The sequence below is a fragment of the Zeus faber genome, assembly GCF_960531495.2.
Source record: "Zeus faber genome assembly, chromosome: 20".
NCBI classification, from domain to species: Eukaryota; Metazoa; Chordata; class Actinopteri; order Zeiformes; family Zeidae; genus Zeus; species Zeus faber.
Window position 1 is genome coordinate 26,161,625 of NC_137207.1, and position 14,801 is coordinate 26,176,425.

Sequence of the window (14,801 nt, forward strand, 5' to 3'; positions counted from 1 at the left end):
TTCCCTCCTCTTCATCTACTCTTACTCTCCTTCTCTCATCTCCCTCCTTCTCCTCTTCACCCACTTTCTTATTGTTTTCTCTCCTCTCTCCTCTTTACCTCCACTCCATCTGTTTCTGTTATTTTGCCCTCTTCTCCTCTCCTCTTCACCTCATCTCTCCCCTCCCCTCACCTCCTCCCACTCCTTTTATCATCACCCTCTCCTCCGCAACTCCTCTCCCCTCCTCTTCTCCCTCTCTTCTCTCCTCCTCACCTCATCCTCCTCATCCCCCTCTCCTCTCCTCTCCACCTCCTCTCCCTCTCCTTCTCTCATCCCTCTCTTCTCCTCTCCCCTTCACCTGGTCTCCATCTCTCTTTCTCTTTTTTTCTGCTTGTGCCACTGGAATCAGTAGATACCACGAATGTTAAATAAAGTTGTTTTTTTCTCCCTCTCTCTCTCTCTCTCTCTCTCTCTCTCTCTCTCTCTCTCTCTCCCTCCCTCTCTCTCGTTCTCTCTCCCCCCCCTCTCTCTCCCAGGCTGCCTGCCTCCCCGTCGGCTCTGCTCTATTGATTTAGTCCTGTGTCTCTTGCACCCACCATCAGTCTTGCTCTCTCTCCCTCTCTCTCTGTTTCTTCTTTCTTCGTGTCTTCACCCTCCTTCACACACTTGAGTTCAGGGCGAGAGAGAGAGAGAGAGAGAGAGAGAGAGGGAGAGGGAGAGGGAGAGGTAGGGTGTTGGGGTGGGGGTACCGGGGCCTTTGATTTTTCATTACAAGTGACTCCACATTTTAATATTGGGTTAATCGAGCCCTCGTGCCTTCAAGAAAGAACCGGCGAGAGACAATCCCTCGGCCGGCAGGAAGCACACGGCGCTCCTTCAAAATCAAAGCCCTCCTCCAAACGTCTCCCTTTCTGTTTGGAGTCATGTTGCCGTCCCCACCCCCCGCGCCCTCTCGCTTCGCGGCTACAGTCGTTAGCGTTATTGACTGATCTCGGCTCTACTTAGCCGTAGAAAATGGCTCTGACAGGGAAATATGCCGCCCCGCGCCACACAGGTACAAGCATGAAAGGCCTCCGGTGCTTCATCGCCGGAGAAACGCTCCGTCGCGCCCCGCACTCCGCTGCCGTGGCGCTCAAACGGGAACGGTCCTCCCTGCGATCGTCGCCGCAATCACTCCTTAAAATCGTTTCCGCCGTCGTTTTTTTTTCGCGACCGTCCCTGTGATCCCTGCGTGAGCGGATCCTCCGTGTGATTAGCGGAGGTCGTGAGTCCGCCACGCGCCACCGCGTCGCTTTTTTAAATCTTCCACTGCCGGTGTCGCCTATGACCGGGCGGCGGTCTCTCCAAAGGAAAGCGGCACTGTTTAGACTCATTTTTATTACGCCGCCGCGGTTGATCATTCACCTTTATTTGTGTGTCAGACAAAAGCTTTCGGCGACACTCCTTCAGGTATTCTCTCTTTCCTCGCCGCTGGAAGCGGAACACAATGCCGCGCACGTGAAGCGCCAACCTGTGAGCTAATGAGAGGCACCATGCTGTTATCTGAGGAGCCAGCGGCCATATAATAGGGGAGAACGCGCGCAAACACCCCCCCCCCCCCCCCCCCCCCCCCCCCCCCCCCCCCCCCCCCCCCCCCCCCCCCCCACACACACACACACACACACCCACACCCACGTGCATGCACGGCCGGCTGAGGCGTGGGATTTGATGTCACCAAAGACCAGAATAAACAAAAGGCACAAATGACGCCCTCCTGCGAAGGGCTGCTCCCCTTCATCTCCTAATGCACCAAATTCACCTTAAAAGCAGCACTTACTTAATTGAACTTCCTCCCCCCAATTTGTTTTTGTGACAGGACCATGTTGGACGAGTGTGTGTGTGTGTGTGTGTGTGTGTGTGTGTGTTTCTAAACCCCCGTTGAGCGCAGATGCATTATTTAAGATGCTGTTGTGATACTTGAGTCTGCTTAAAGGTCCCTGCTTCCTTTTAACGCCACGCCGCTTCGGGGCCACCTCTGTCCCCACCGCCGCCACCACCCCTTCCCTGGGAACGGAGGACGGTGGGTGGGGGTGGGGGTGGGGGTGGGTGTGGGGAGAAGGAACCGTTCCACTCATCACCTGGGAAAATATCACAGCGGGCGGTGGGAAGGGAAGTGATGTCGATAACCTTTTCAGTTTGGTACATGTGCAATCAGAGATGTTTTTCTCCTCCTCTGGCGGCAAATTCTCTCCCACAATATTTTTATTTATGAGATTTATTTCTCTTTGACTGTTTTTTTTTTTTTTGTTCTTTTTTTTTTTTCTTTTATCTTGTCATTGTGATCCTTTTCACGTTGGCCCGCCTAGAATACACTGCGTTCCTTTCTTTTCCTGCACATTTTCACCACAGTGAGGCAACAAGTCCACTTTTCTTTGTGGTGCGCAGGAAAATAGGATTTCTCCGGCGCCGTAATCAATGCAAAATTCGACAAATCTCCACAATGTTTCTGAGAGCTCGCAGGTCGCTCCATCACAGTGACTGAAACCTACGTCACGGGGGGTGCAAAAGCGTACGGGATGGTTTTATTTGGTGCTTACTGTACGTCGAATTGAACGTTTATTTTGTACACTTATTACAGGAGTCCAAGAAAAACCCCAATTTATCTTTTTCGGGTTATTTATGTTTAGAAATTAAAAGAAAAAGATGATGGATAAAAAATGTCTGGTTGTTCACATGATATATAGTGAGTAGATATAAAAAGTCACTGCAACATCAACCATTGTTCTTCCCAACAACCAGGAATAAACTGAATAAAATCCTGGACTGGACTGTATAATGACAATAGAGTTCAAATTAATTAAATTTCACCCGACTGCGATGTAATTATTCTTGTTTGTTTGTGTCTGGCGGAATTTTTTCTCCAAAGAATTTCTCATATTTCTCCTCAAATGTCAGATATTTTTGATTATTGTTTTTGAGGTTTGTTTTTTCTTTAATAGGTCACTTTAGCTGCATTTATCGTGCACCCAGCCGAGCCTCCTCCTCAGACGGGGGCTCGGCTTCATTTAAATAGGTCCGCGGTCCCTCTCACACTGAGAGCGCCGCAGAATACCACGGAAACCAAAAGGTTAAATGCCAATCTGAGGCCAGTGTGCGGAGCCAGACATAAGTGTCATTAAGTCCAAATTAGAAAACGGGCAGCTGCTCTCCCACTGCTGAGAACAGGCAGTGCCGGAGCACGGTATTGTAAATTGAACATGGTTAATTACTCTTCACGCTATGCCACCAGCCGTGTGCACAGGGGGCGAAAGGGGGAGAGGAAAAAAAAAAAAAAAACTCCCCGGAAAAGTGTTGGGAAAAAGGCGAGCGCAGAGGAACTTCAGGGCACCTCATTACACCCTGCCCCTGGGTATTTTTACGCCTTTTATTTTCCATCTAATGAACTGTTTACATTCTGCAGCTTTCCAGGCGCTGCGATTATTTGCGCTTGTCCCCGTGTCGCGCGTTGCAGCGGGCAAAAAGCGAGGAAGGGAGTTTTTGGGGGAGAAAACAAGACTGTATAATGAACATTCTCTTATTTGGTTTTAAGTATTGTGATTCCGGGATTTTTTTTATTTGCAGAGATGGTTATCGACAACTGTTCCCTAGAAGTAGGTTGGTGTTTTTATATTTGCTGCTAAACGCATACTATGCATTCTTTTTTTTTCTTCTACATTTACATATTTTTTTGTCTGGAATTACATTGAAGGAACATAAATATTTAATAGGACATTTGTTTTTTTACACTATATCCCCCGTCCTCTCACAAACCAGCCTGGTTTCATATATTTATCACAATTATATAAATATCTTGTGCTTCTCAGAGGATCCTGGCCTCCCGATTAGCATATCTAATACGAATTGTTATGCATGCATACGTAATTACGTTTTGATGGGTGAAAAAAGGAATCTTTTATTTTTTTGTGCGCCGTGCCGACGGAGGTAAAACGGGTGGTAATTTTAATTTTTTTGACAGGACACCAACACGTCCGTCTCGACATGTTGACGAGATGTGACTTTAAAAGCCAGGGCCCACTTTGCATAAAGTTAAGATGGGTCTTTGTAATGTTTTTTTTTTTTTGGTGTGTTTCCTGGAATAGAAGCAAAATTCTCACCCAAGATTAAAAAAAAAAAAAAAAAAGAGAGAAAAGGGAAAAAAAAAGTGACACAAGGCAGACTTTCAAAAGGATAAAAAATTTTAAAAAAAGCTTTTTTTTTTCCTTCCTGCTCTGAAGCAATAAGGTATCTTCTTAAAGTGCTCATTCTTTTTTCAATCACAAAGCCCTATCAGTGGCACTCATCTTGATTTAGATGCATTAATTACAGAGCTGCCCAGTCATCAGGCGCACAGCAACTAAAACCACACACTTTCAAAATACAATTTTCAGAAAATTGTATTTTTTTAACGTTGTGTGTTGTGTACTAACTTGTAATATGTTATTTTACACCTGGTCTGCTCCAGCCGACTGATATATTCCACCTTCCCGACCCTTGCCCCCGCCGTTCTGCTGGAAAATCACGGCCGGTCATGAAAGATTCTCCTTTTCTTTCTCCCTCTCTTTTTTTTTTTTTTTTTTTTTGTTGTATAAAACTCCTGCTCGTAATCCAAATCAATCACGGCGTTAGGCAGTCAATATCGCGCCGCTTCTCTTGCCTTCGCTAATATGGGAAGGGAATAATCACGAGGAAATCAGTTGTTTTCCGGAAGGGGGAAACGGGAAGCCTGAAGAATGTCGGCGCTGGGGAAGTAGCGAGCAAAGTCTTTTATTTCCCTGCCATCTTCTATTCTTTCCCCCCTCTTTGTTATCTGTGCCTTGCTCATTTCAAAAGCGCTTCACACACTCATCTGTAACAAACAGCTATTTAGAAATACCCCCCCCCCCCCCCAAAAAAAAAAAACCCACACCCTCCATGGTTTGAAGGCGATGTAAGCCTTAACACTCAAATCAATGCTTCTCTCAGGGTTTCTCTTCTCAATTACTGGTGAAGCCGCCGTTCCCTCCAAGTTACACCACGGCGCTTTAAGATGAAACTCGACTTAAATGGAATATGTGGGTGTTTTCCCGGCAAAAACTCACCGCGTGTGCCTTGTGTACGAGCGCATGTGCCTTCCCTGAGACTGATGCTTATTGTCTTTCTAGTTTCACTCCAGTCTGAGAAGGGGAATCATTTTAATCTATCTGACAACGGCAGCCCAGTGACCACGCGCTGCCCTGCTCCGCTTAATTGGCGTCCTTTGGGGGGGTGGCGGGGTGGGGGGTGGAGGAAATATATAAATCAAATTTTATCACTGAATTTGAAAATATTAATGGCACTCTGTCGCGTGGGTGTTTTTTCTCCTTTATATTAAACTTGCCTTTGTATGTCCACATGTGCAGGGAAAAATGGGACCACTACAGCCCTGAACCCCGAAACCCTCATGCATGGGACTAAACCTACTGCAGCTTTTTATGGAGGCTACATTTTTAAATGTACACAAAGCTCATTAATGTTGCACCATCACACTGAATAGAGTAATTATGAAGAATCCGGGGTTCAAGTTAGAGTTAGGATTTTAAGAATTTTATGGGTTGGAAAAACATATTATGAGTTAAAAGATAAACAAAACAACTACTTATTTTTTCCTCTTTATTAAATATTTATACACACACACACACACACACACACACACACACACACACACACACACACACACACACATATATTATATATAAAGCCAGTTTATTCAGTCAGTCCAATCAGTAGCCAAATTAAAATTAAAATGTTATAGGTTTTTAAAAGGTACCTTTAAAAAATAAAAACAACAACAAAAAACCCAAATCCAGTTTGGTCGACTGTCACTATCACACAACATCCACTGATAATGACACATTCACTGGTGCAATTTAAGACAGGAGGTGTTCCAAAAAAAAAAGAGAGACCCATAACAAAGTGGTGTGTGTGTGTGTGTGTGTGTGTGTGTGTGTGTGTGTGTGTGTGTGTGTGTGTGTGTGTGTGTGTGTGTGTGTGTGTGTGTGCGTGTGCGTGCGTGCGTGCGCGCCACGCTGTGCTCTCCCAGTCGATGCGGTCGATCTCCTCTATTCCGCGCCGCACGGCCAAGGAGCCGGCGCTCGCTCATTGTTTGGCCGCCGCGCTTCATCCGACGGCTTTCTTTGGCCGGGTCAATCAGAGCCGGCGTCTCAGTCGGTAATTACTCCAGAGAACCGCAATAACACCGGCCAAATCACATCGGCCGCCTGCCTTCCCTTCCCTTTCCCCTCACTGCCTCGCATCACGGAGAGAGAGGGAGAGAGAGACGGGGAGGGTAGTGAAAATAGGAGGGAAAGGAATAAACCGGCTTAGGTGCGATTGGTTCCCAAAGTTCAGTTTCAATCAAGGAACTCCGAGTCGTCACTCTCGGCACGGCAAGTTGATTTGTACGGTGCATTTCATACACGAGGGCAATTCGAAGTGCTTTCCGTGGGACACGAAATACATTTCACGAAAGCAAAGAAGAATAAAAGCCTAGAAATTAAAAAAAATAAAATAATAATTTTAGAACCCATTTTGGGAAAAGGAAGAGCTCAATTCACAGAGGTAACAGGTTGAACTTAACACGGCAGGGTCTCAAACCCAACTGCACACTTTGGAATACAAATCTTAAAACGCACAAGAAGACAAGACAAGACAGACAAGACAAGATAAAAGCTTAAAGTGCAATTTAAAAGGGGCTGATGATTCTGGAGGTTAGATTCCATCTTTTACTTTGGGTTGTACCTTTCTCTTGGGAAGAGGGGTTTTTTTTTTTTTAGAAAGAACAAACTTTCCCACCGATGTTTGAAACACACACTGCACTTTAAGGTAGAAGGGGAAAAAAATATATAAACCCCATAAAAGAAATATTAAAAAAAAAAACAATAATTGGTAACTATTCACCCACTTCTCATGCTGGTTTCCTATATTTAAAATGGCAAACAAAGTAAAAATCCAGCAAAAAAATAAAAATAAAAAAATCAGTTTTTATTCTGTATTCTCACTTTTTATTTTTATTTTATTTTTTTGTTTGTTGTTGTTTTATTTATTTTTTTTGCCCACCCTGCAAACCCTGCAAACCCCTGTCAAGGGGAAGGCAGCGAAAGTGGCGGAGACTCGGTAAACACTTTTTCGGCTTGTGTGTGTTTTTAGTTTTTTCCGGGGCACGCCAAGAGGCTGTTCCTAGCGCGGGTCGGGCGTCTGTAAACAAGCCGCTCCTTCACAATCGCAAGGTGGCAAGCTCTGAAGTGTGTGTCTGAGTGTTTGTTTGGGGGTAAGGGGGGGGTTCAGGTTTTTATTTTATTATTTCTTTTTTTCCTTTGGACATGGCATTCCATATCTAGAGAGAGAGCGAGGGGAGAAGGAGAGAAGGAGAGAGGGAGTGAGAGAGAGAGAGAGGGAGAGAAGCCCCCTGAAAATGTGATGGGCCGCCGATGGGTGATGAATTATTCTCTGTCTGAGTCCCAGCGTCGGTGTTATCACAGAGCTTACCACCGCACGGGGCTGACAGCGGTGACAGCCCCCCAGAAAAGATTTAGCGCTGACAAGCGATACTTCCCCCCCCCCCCCCATACACACACACACCCCCCATAATACACCTCCCTGGCCTTTCCACACACACACACACACACACACACACACACACACACACACACACACACACACACACACACACACACACGTGTGTGTGTGCGTGTGTGATTTTTCTTATCCCTTCTCTTGTATTTGTATTTGTTTAAGTGGGCAACACAGTGTGTGTGTGTGTGTGTGTGTGTGTGTGTGTGTGTGTGTGTGTGTGTGTGTGTGTGTGTGTGTGTGTGTGTGTGTGTGTGTGTGTGTGTGTGTGTGTGTGTGTGTGTGTGTGTGCGTGTGTGTGTGTTTATTTTATTTTATTTTTTGCTTCGTTGCCACCACTTCCGTGGTCACAAGTGCATCATGGGTAGATTGCTTTGAAACGCGTGCAAACGGGCAAAAGAAGCTGAGATGCGCACGTTGCCGAGCGTCGTCCGGTTACACGTGCACTCACGCATTTATACACACACGCGTTTATATACACACACACACACACACACACACGCACACACACACTCCATCCTCGACCTGCTGGTGTGTGTCGGCAGGCTCCATTAGGGGGCCCCCGTGCTTAAGAAATGCCTCTTTTCTACTGACAACTGTAGTAAAAGCACATTCTCTCTCTCTCTCTCTCTCCCCCCCCCTCTTGTTTCCACTTTCTCCCCACTTTCTGTTTTCCCTTCTTCTTCTTTTTCTTCTTTTCCTTTTTTCTCCCCCCTTCCTCCCCCTCTTGCAGAAAAGGTCACGTATCGCCTACAGTGATGAGGTGCGCCACGAGCTCCTGGGGGAGGACGCCAGCTCCTCGGAGAGCCAGGTGAGGCGCTAATCAGGGGCCCCCCAGTTTGTGACCGGCGGTGTGGGTGGCTCACGGGGGTCCCCAGGGTGCAAGGGAGGTGGGGGGTGGAGGAGGGCCTGGTGGTGGTGGTGGTGGTGGTGGTGTTGGGGGCCCGGGGGCCAACACCACCACCAGCAGCAGAAGCAGCATTGTCACCAAGTCATGCGGAAGGAAGTCTGTTTAATGCAAAGCAGGTCACCCTGCCAGTTAGCGGGCTTAGGGCCCCGGTCCGGGTTGTGGCCCAGACGTGCACACACACAATCCCAGAAACACACACACACACACACACACGCACACACACACACACACACAGAGGGCCACCACTAACCATCCTACAGCTGTTCTCAAACCGCGCGTGGACTTAGCTCTCCAAAATAATCTCTATTAGTTTCCACACACACACACACGCGCGCACGCACGCACACACACACACACACACACACACACACACACACACACACACACACACACACACACACACACACACACACACACACACACACACACACACACACACACACACACACACACACACACACACACACACACACACACACACACACACGCACACACGCACACAAATGCACACACTCGCACACGGATACAATTGCCAAAATCTCCAGCTTTTCATTCTTTTTAACTGCGACCTGCACAATAGGGGGGAACTTTTTTCAATGAGGTCTCAGGCTTTAGCGTCGTTGGAGCTGGTGTTGGAAATTCGATGAAATGTTTTTGATTCAACAAAAAAAAAGGGGGGGGGGGAGAAAGGGGCCGAAAATAGCCGTTTTCACAGCGAGCCTTCCGCAGGTCAGACGCCGGTCGAGGAATGGTGCGTTGCAAATAAATAAGAGAGCTTTTTTAGCTTTTTACCGTGCAGATATTTATTTTTTCCCTTTGATTAAAAATACAAGCTCATCATTGGCTTTCAACTCTCCATTATTATAATTATTATTTTGCTGGTGAATTTACAAAAATGAATTTTCAATTGTCCCTCCTGAAGCTGTCATCTAAACATATCGGATATCTGTGTGCCGTAAATGAAAGGAAGCGATTAACATTGATTTTACACATTTAGGAGCCGTGGTTTCCACTGAGTATAAACAGCGGATAAAGAGAACATGAGCAGCGCAGCCTCCATTGTAACCAGACGAACACAAGACGAGAAAGAACGTCAGAAATTAGCGGAGTCAAAAAGCTCATTGATTCATTCACAGCAACAGACGTTAAAATGGCGACGGCCACAAAAAAAACAACAACAAAAAGAAAGCCACTATCTGCAATTCAGATCGTAATTGCCCCCCCCCCCCCAAAAAAAAAAAATCTGCCTCCTTTTAAACTTATATTGTTTTGAATAAATGTGTGAAGTGCCGCATCAAAACAGCGGCACATCAGCCACGTATTAACATTTAAGACTCTCAGCCGTCACTTACCTGTACGGCTGCCGCTCTCCACTCGGACCAAACGTCCTTTGACTAATTACACAGCGCCTTTACAATAGTCTGTCAGTGTTCCTTACACACACACACACACACACACACACACACACACACACACACACACACACACACACACACACACACACACACACACACGCTTAATATACAACACACACAAACTAAAATAATTGCGGCAATAAACACAAGAAAAACAGAAGAAAGATGAATACTCAATTGCGCATTTGCACATTTATTCCCACTGTGCCTTGTGAAAGTACAGTGAGAGGATTCATGGCCAGGCAAAGCTAAATAAAGTTGCCTTTAAAAAAAAAAAAAAAAAAGTACATATATATAAATATTTTTTTTGAACGCTGCTTATTACCATTTCAATGATGACCCATGAACTGCACATCTTAGAAACATATGTATCCTGAGCCGAGATGTGTAATTGATATGCATATTTCTGGCAAATTAGCCAGACACAAAAGTGTGTGTGACATTTTCCACACGAGTTGGAGGGAGCGTCGCTGCCAGAGATGTCACGTTCAAGACAGTGATGGTTTCCGTCAACATCCAGTCAAAGGGAAGAAATAACCCTTCTTCTTTTCCGACGGGTTCTATCTCCCTTTCATTAAAAAAATTGTAATAAAAAAAACATCAGTGTTCTGAATTTTCCAAACCGATGGTACATGAAGATGGAATTTACTCTCAATGTAAACAGTGTTTTTTGTTTTTTTTTTGTTTTATAAATAAATGCGGTTATTTCATGATGCTTCGAGATGATATTCGTCTTAGGGGATTATTGAAGAGACACAAAAGAACTGTGCTTTCTCAACAACAATTCTCAACATATTTTATTGGGGCCATAAAAACCTGTTCATAAATGACCCTTGACATACGCAAATAAAAAATCCTAGCAATGACATTTTTTATTTTTTTTTTTAGGCTGGCTGCAATATTTAAAGCAGTAGAATATTATTGTATTAAACCTAAGCACTGGTTTCACCTATAATATGAATATAGTTTATTTGCACAAAACACCGTGTTCACGTTTTTATTAAATCCCAGGTTTGCCTCACCTCATTTTCATTCATGAAAAAAAAAAAAAAAAGGAAAACATCATGCGTGGATAATACAAGAGCCGACGTCGCTGTGAGTGGAGTGCTCGGAACTTCAGGGTGTTTTGCTGGAGCGAGGTGGCGACGATACGAGAGGGGAAGAGGCCGTGTGGAGGGGGGAGGGGGGAGGCAAGGCGGTCAATTTAATTCCTGCCGATCTTAACGGGGTCAGGATCATTTCATACAGCCCTGGCCGAGCAGATCATTACCAGGCGCAAATCTGCTGGTTACATGGCAAAGATTTATACCTAAGTAAATGGGGGAGCCGTCATAAGTTCTGAAAATGCCGTGTTTGCCCCACGATAATGGCTAAAGGGCGATTTAATAGAGTTCGGCATTTATTCGTTATCTGTATGCGGACAGAGAGTGAATTGGCGCTATCGCTCGTTTTTTTTTTTTTTTTCCTAATACGGTGGGCGACCGGTGCACTCTCTTTTTCTCTTTCCCCTCTGCACACGACGTACACAGCAGCTCTGGCGCGCGCGCACACACACATACAAAGCAGTGAGCGTGCATGCACGCACACACACACCGAGCACTATATGGAATAGTTTCGATTTCAGTCACAGCAGAAGGCTTGGCCACGAGAGATTGTGCTGGTTTGAGCCGGCATGGACCAGATTTTACAGGCTACAAAGGAAGCAGATTACCACTTGTATCAAATTCCGTATTGGATAAAAAAAAAATAAAAAAAAAAAATCTTTTGTTTGGGAGGGGAGTAAAGAGGAAATAAAAAATAAAAATAAAAAAAATAAAAATGCTGATTATCATAACAGAAAAATTGCAGCGGTGCAATTTCTGAATGGTGGCTGGAATCGCACAGACACAGGGAGAACGGCGCTCGTGCAGGAGTAATTATAACATTCACAGCGTTCTGTGTTTACCATTGTGTCTGTGGAGCAAAGCAAAGCGTCCGTGGATGTTCTAAACAACACATGCCAAGAAGAAAATAAACCTAAATATGAAGACAGAGGAGTCATTGTGCAACAACCCCCCGTCCCCCCGTCGCATTGTCTTGCGCAAATCCTGGGGGAGGACCGGCACTCGGTGGAGCAGCACAAATGAGGCCCAACCTGTTTTGTCTGGGACTCATTGAGTCAGATTTCGGGGCCGAGGTGAGGGATCACTGGATCCTTTTTGATTTTGTTGGAGCCCCAGCTAGCCACCTCCGTGGTGTAGCTTTAAACTTTGCCCTCAGCGATAATACATCCCAGGCTCCTACAGCCGCTGGAGCTTTTGGGCAATAACCGATTTACAGATGAACCTTCGTCTTTTCTCCCCCCTCGCATTGTTTGGTAATTATTGTGAGAATCTGAACTTCTCACAATAATTGATCTTCTTTGGCTCCGCCCTGTCTTTTATTTTGGTACACAGAAATGTCAAGAGGGTGAATTCATCTGGAGTCTTTATTTGTCATTTTGTTTAATGCTATTATCCATCAAGGTGTTTTTCCACTTAAAAGAAAAAACATTATAAATTTGGGCTAATGGCAAAAATTTATCGCATTATGTTTTTAAGTGTGTGTGTGCGTGTGTGCGTGTGCGCGTCTCAAACACACACACACACGCACAGTGCATTTTTCTTCTCCTGACGCCGAACTTCAATGTGGAGGAGACGTCAGTTCATATCAGAGTCCACAGCGTCCCGCTCCCATCGCCCTCTGAGTCAACAATTAAACGTGCACGTCCACCGTCCACGCGCTCCCATTTCAATCCTGTAATAGTCCAAATGACCAGCGCAGACGGCAGGTGAGATGAGAGGGAGGTAATAGTGGCCCTGAGCCCCCCTTCAGATCTGCTCACCTTTAATCTCGTCCGAGAGACGGCGGTAAAAAAAAAAAAGAAAAAAAAAAAAAGAAAATCACCTGCAAAGGTTGACAAATTAAGAAATTTGTCCCCTTCCTCCCTCTGACAAAAGTGTCGTGCTTCTGTGGTAAGCCCCCCCTCCCCCCTCCCAAAGCCCCTCGTCCTCCTCCTCTTTAGCCTTCACTTAGGAAGGCGGGCGGAGGCGGCCTTTTAATTACGACAAGGTTTGATTAATGCTAAATGGGACCATCGCCTTTTTCCTGGAATGTCTAAGTCGTTATCAAAGGAGCAAGGTTTTCCAGGACGGGGGGGGGGGACGGGACGAGCGTTTCCTATTTACTTCACTTCAGATAAGCTATTCTCTTTCATCAAAAAAAGGAATAGCTAATGTTCGCCCTAAGATTCATTTTTCATGATCCTTGGCTGTCCCAATAATAAGCCGCACCGTTATGTATTTATGTGTACGTGTGCGCTGGTAGCCTCACGTTGCCACCCAGCACACAGCCTACACGGCAGGCGTCTGCACGGAGGCTCACGAGGTACATGAAATATTGACAAGCCGTCAGCGTTGACGGACGGCTGCGCGAGCGGAGGAGGCTCAGCGTTTTCAATTAAGGGGGAGGCGCCCCTTCCCCCCCTTCTTCCGCGTATTCTAGGCGCGGGGGGGGGGGGGGGGGGGGATAATAATAAAAATGACAGACGCCATTTAAAATTTCCTCGGCGTTTTTGTTTATACTGTACCCGAAACTGTATCTTCTCTTTGACTCCGTCCCCTCCTCTCCATTCCCGCCGCAATACCGGGCCCTGTGATGTGACTTCCTTGATGATGCCGGTTGAGGCGTCGCGCGCCGAGCGATCGGCTCCCTCGCTTTTGTTTAATGTGACAGCGCCGGAACTTGATCTTTGTTTGTTCAAAAAACTCTGCGTGAGTGCCGTGTTTAGCTTCGTTTAATGCGTTTGTCTCGTGATTTCCGAATGCTAAACACGCAAACCGATAAATCGTCAAGGTTAATTCTGTACCCGGCTGCATGAGTGATCTGCTTCCTGACGTGCCTTTCCTTTTTATCTCTCCCCTCCCTCCCTCTCTCCGTCTCTCTCTCTCTCTCTCCCTCCCTCTCTCTCTCTTTCCCCCCTTTTTTGCTTTCGCGTGGCAGTTGATAAAGTTACGTGAAGAGGTAAGTGCTTCTCTGCTTCAACTGTTTCCGCCATTCAATGAGATTTCCCTTCGCCCTTCGCTCTCCTTCAGAAAAATCAAAATCAGCTCGTTTGGACGCTAAAAAAAAAAAAAAGTGGAAAAGGAAGAAAAGAAAAGAAAAGGCTGGAAATGCCTGATTGAGTTGCCCTTAAGGCCATGGTACAGTTAATTAATTCAATGGTGACCAGATTCCCCTCTCCCCGACAATCTAAAAAGAAAAAAGGGAAAGATAAGATATTATTCCTGATACCCCCTTTTTGAAGAGCGATATTGGAAAATGAAGAAGAGCTGATAATGGCTGACGTTCTGAAGGAGGCGACGCAGCAGGACAGTCCAGAGTATTTCACAACTCTGTTCACTTCTTGGTTTTCAAGTGGAAACCGACGCCGCCGCGACTTCCTTCATTTTCTTGAGCGGGGCCAAAAGCCCGTCGCAGTCCGTGCTCGGTGAGGGGCCGTCGGGCTGTTGGAGGTTTGTGTTTTGGGGCGTTACGTGACGAAGGAGAGGCGAAATGTGTGTTTTCACGTTTTTATTGATTCATTTTTATATCTGTTTGATACCTTCTTGTTCTACACCTGGCGTCCTCAACCTCCATTAATCGGGTGCGTCGTCCATTATCATCGATTATTCCAGCGGCGGTTTTAAAGTCCCCTAGTTGTTCGCCATAATGCTGCCGCACGTCATCTTGGGCCAAAGTATATTTATTTACTTGGATGTAGTTGCATTCAAAGATGGAGCGATGCCACTTTTCTCATTCCTGAACCCTAAATGTCAGATGATTTGAGTACCCATCAAATTCAGTACTGATTCAGATTCTTTTTACCCGGGTAT

The 14,801-nt window shown here is 45.8% G+C and overlaps 1 protein-coding gene across 2 annotated transcripts in view; it reads left to right on the top strand.

Moving 5' to 3' along the window:
* Positions 1-14,801, top strand: part of vti1a (vesicle transport through interaction with t-SNAREs 1A) — a 161,917-nt gene that overhangs the window by 23,035 nt on the left and 124,081 nt on the right. For both annotated transcript variants that reach the window (XM_080021521.1, XM_080021522.1), the window contains exon 4: positions 8,318-8,395. In XM_080021521.1, the coding sequence (XP_079877647.1) occupies positions 8,318-8,395 (78 nt within the window). The remainder of the gene's footprint in view (positions 1-8,317; positions 8,396-14,801) is intronic.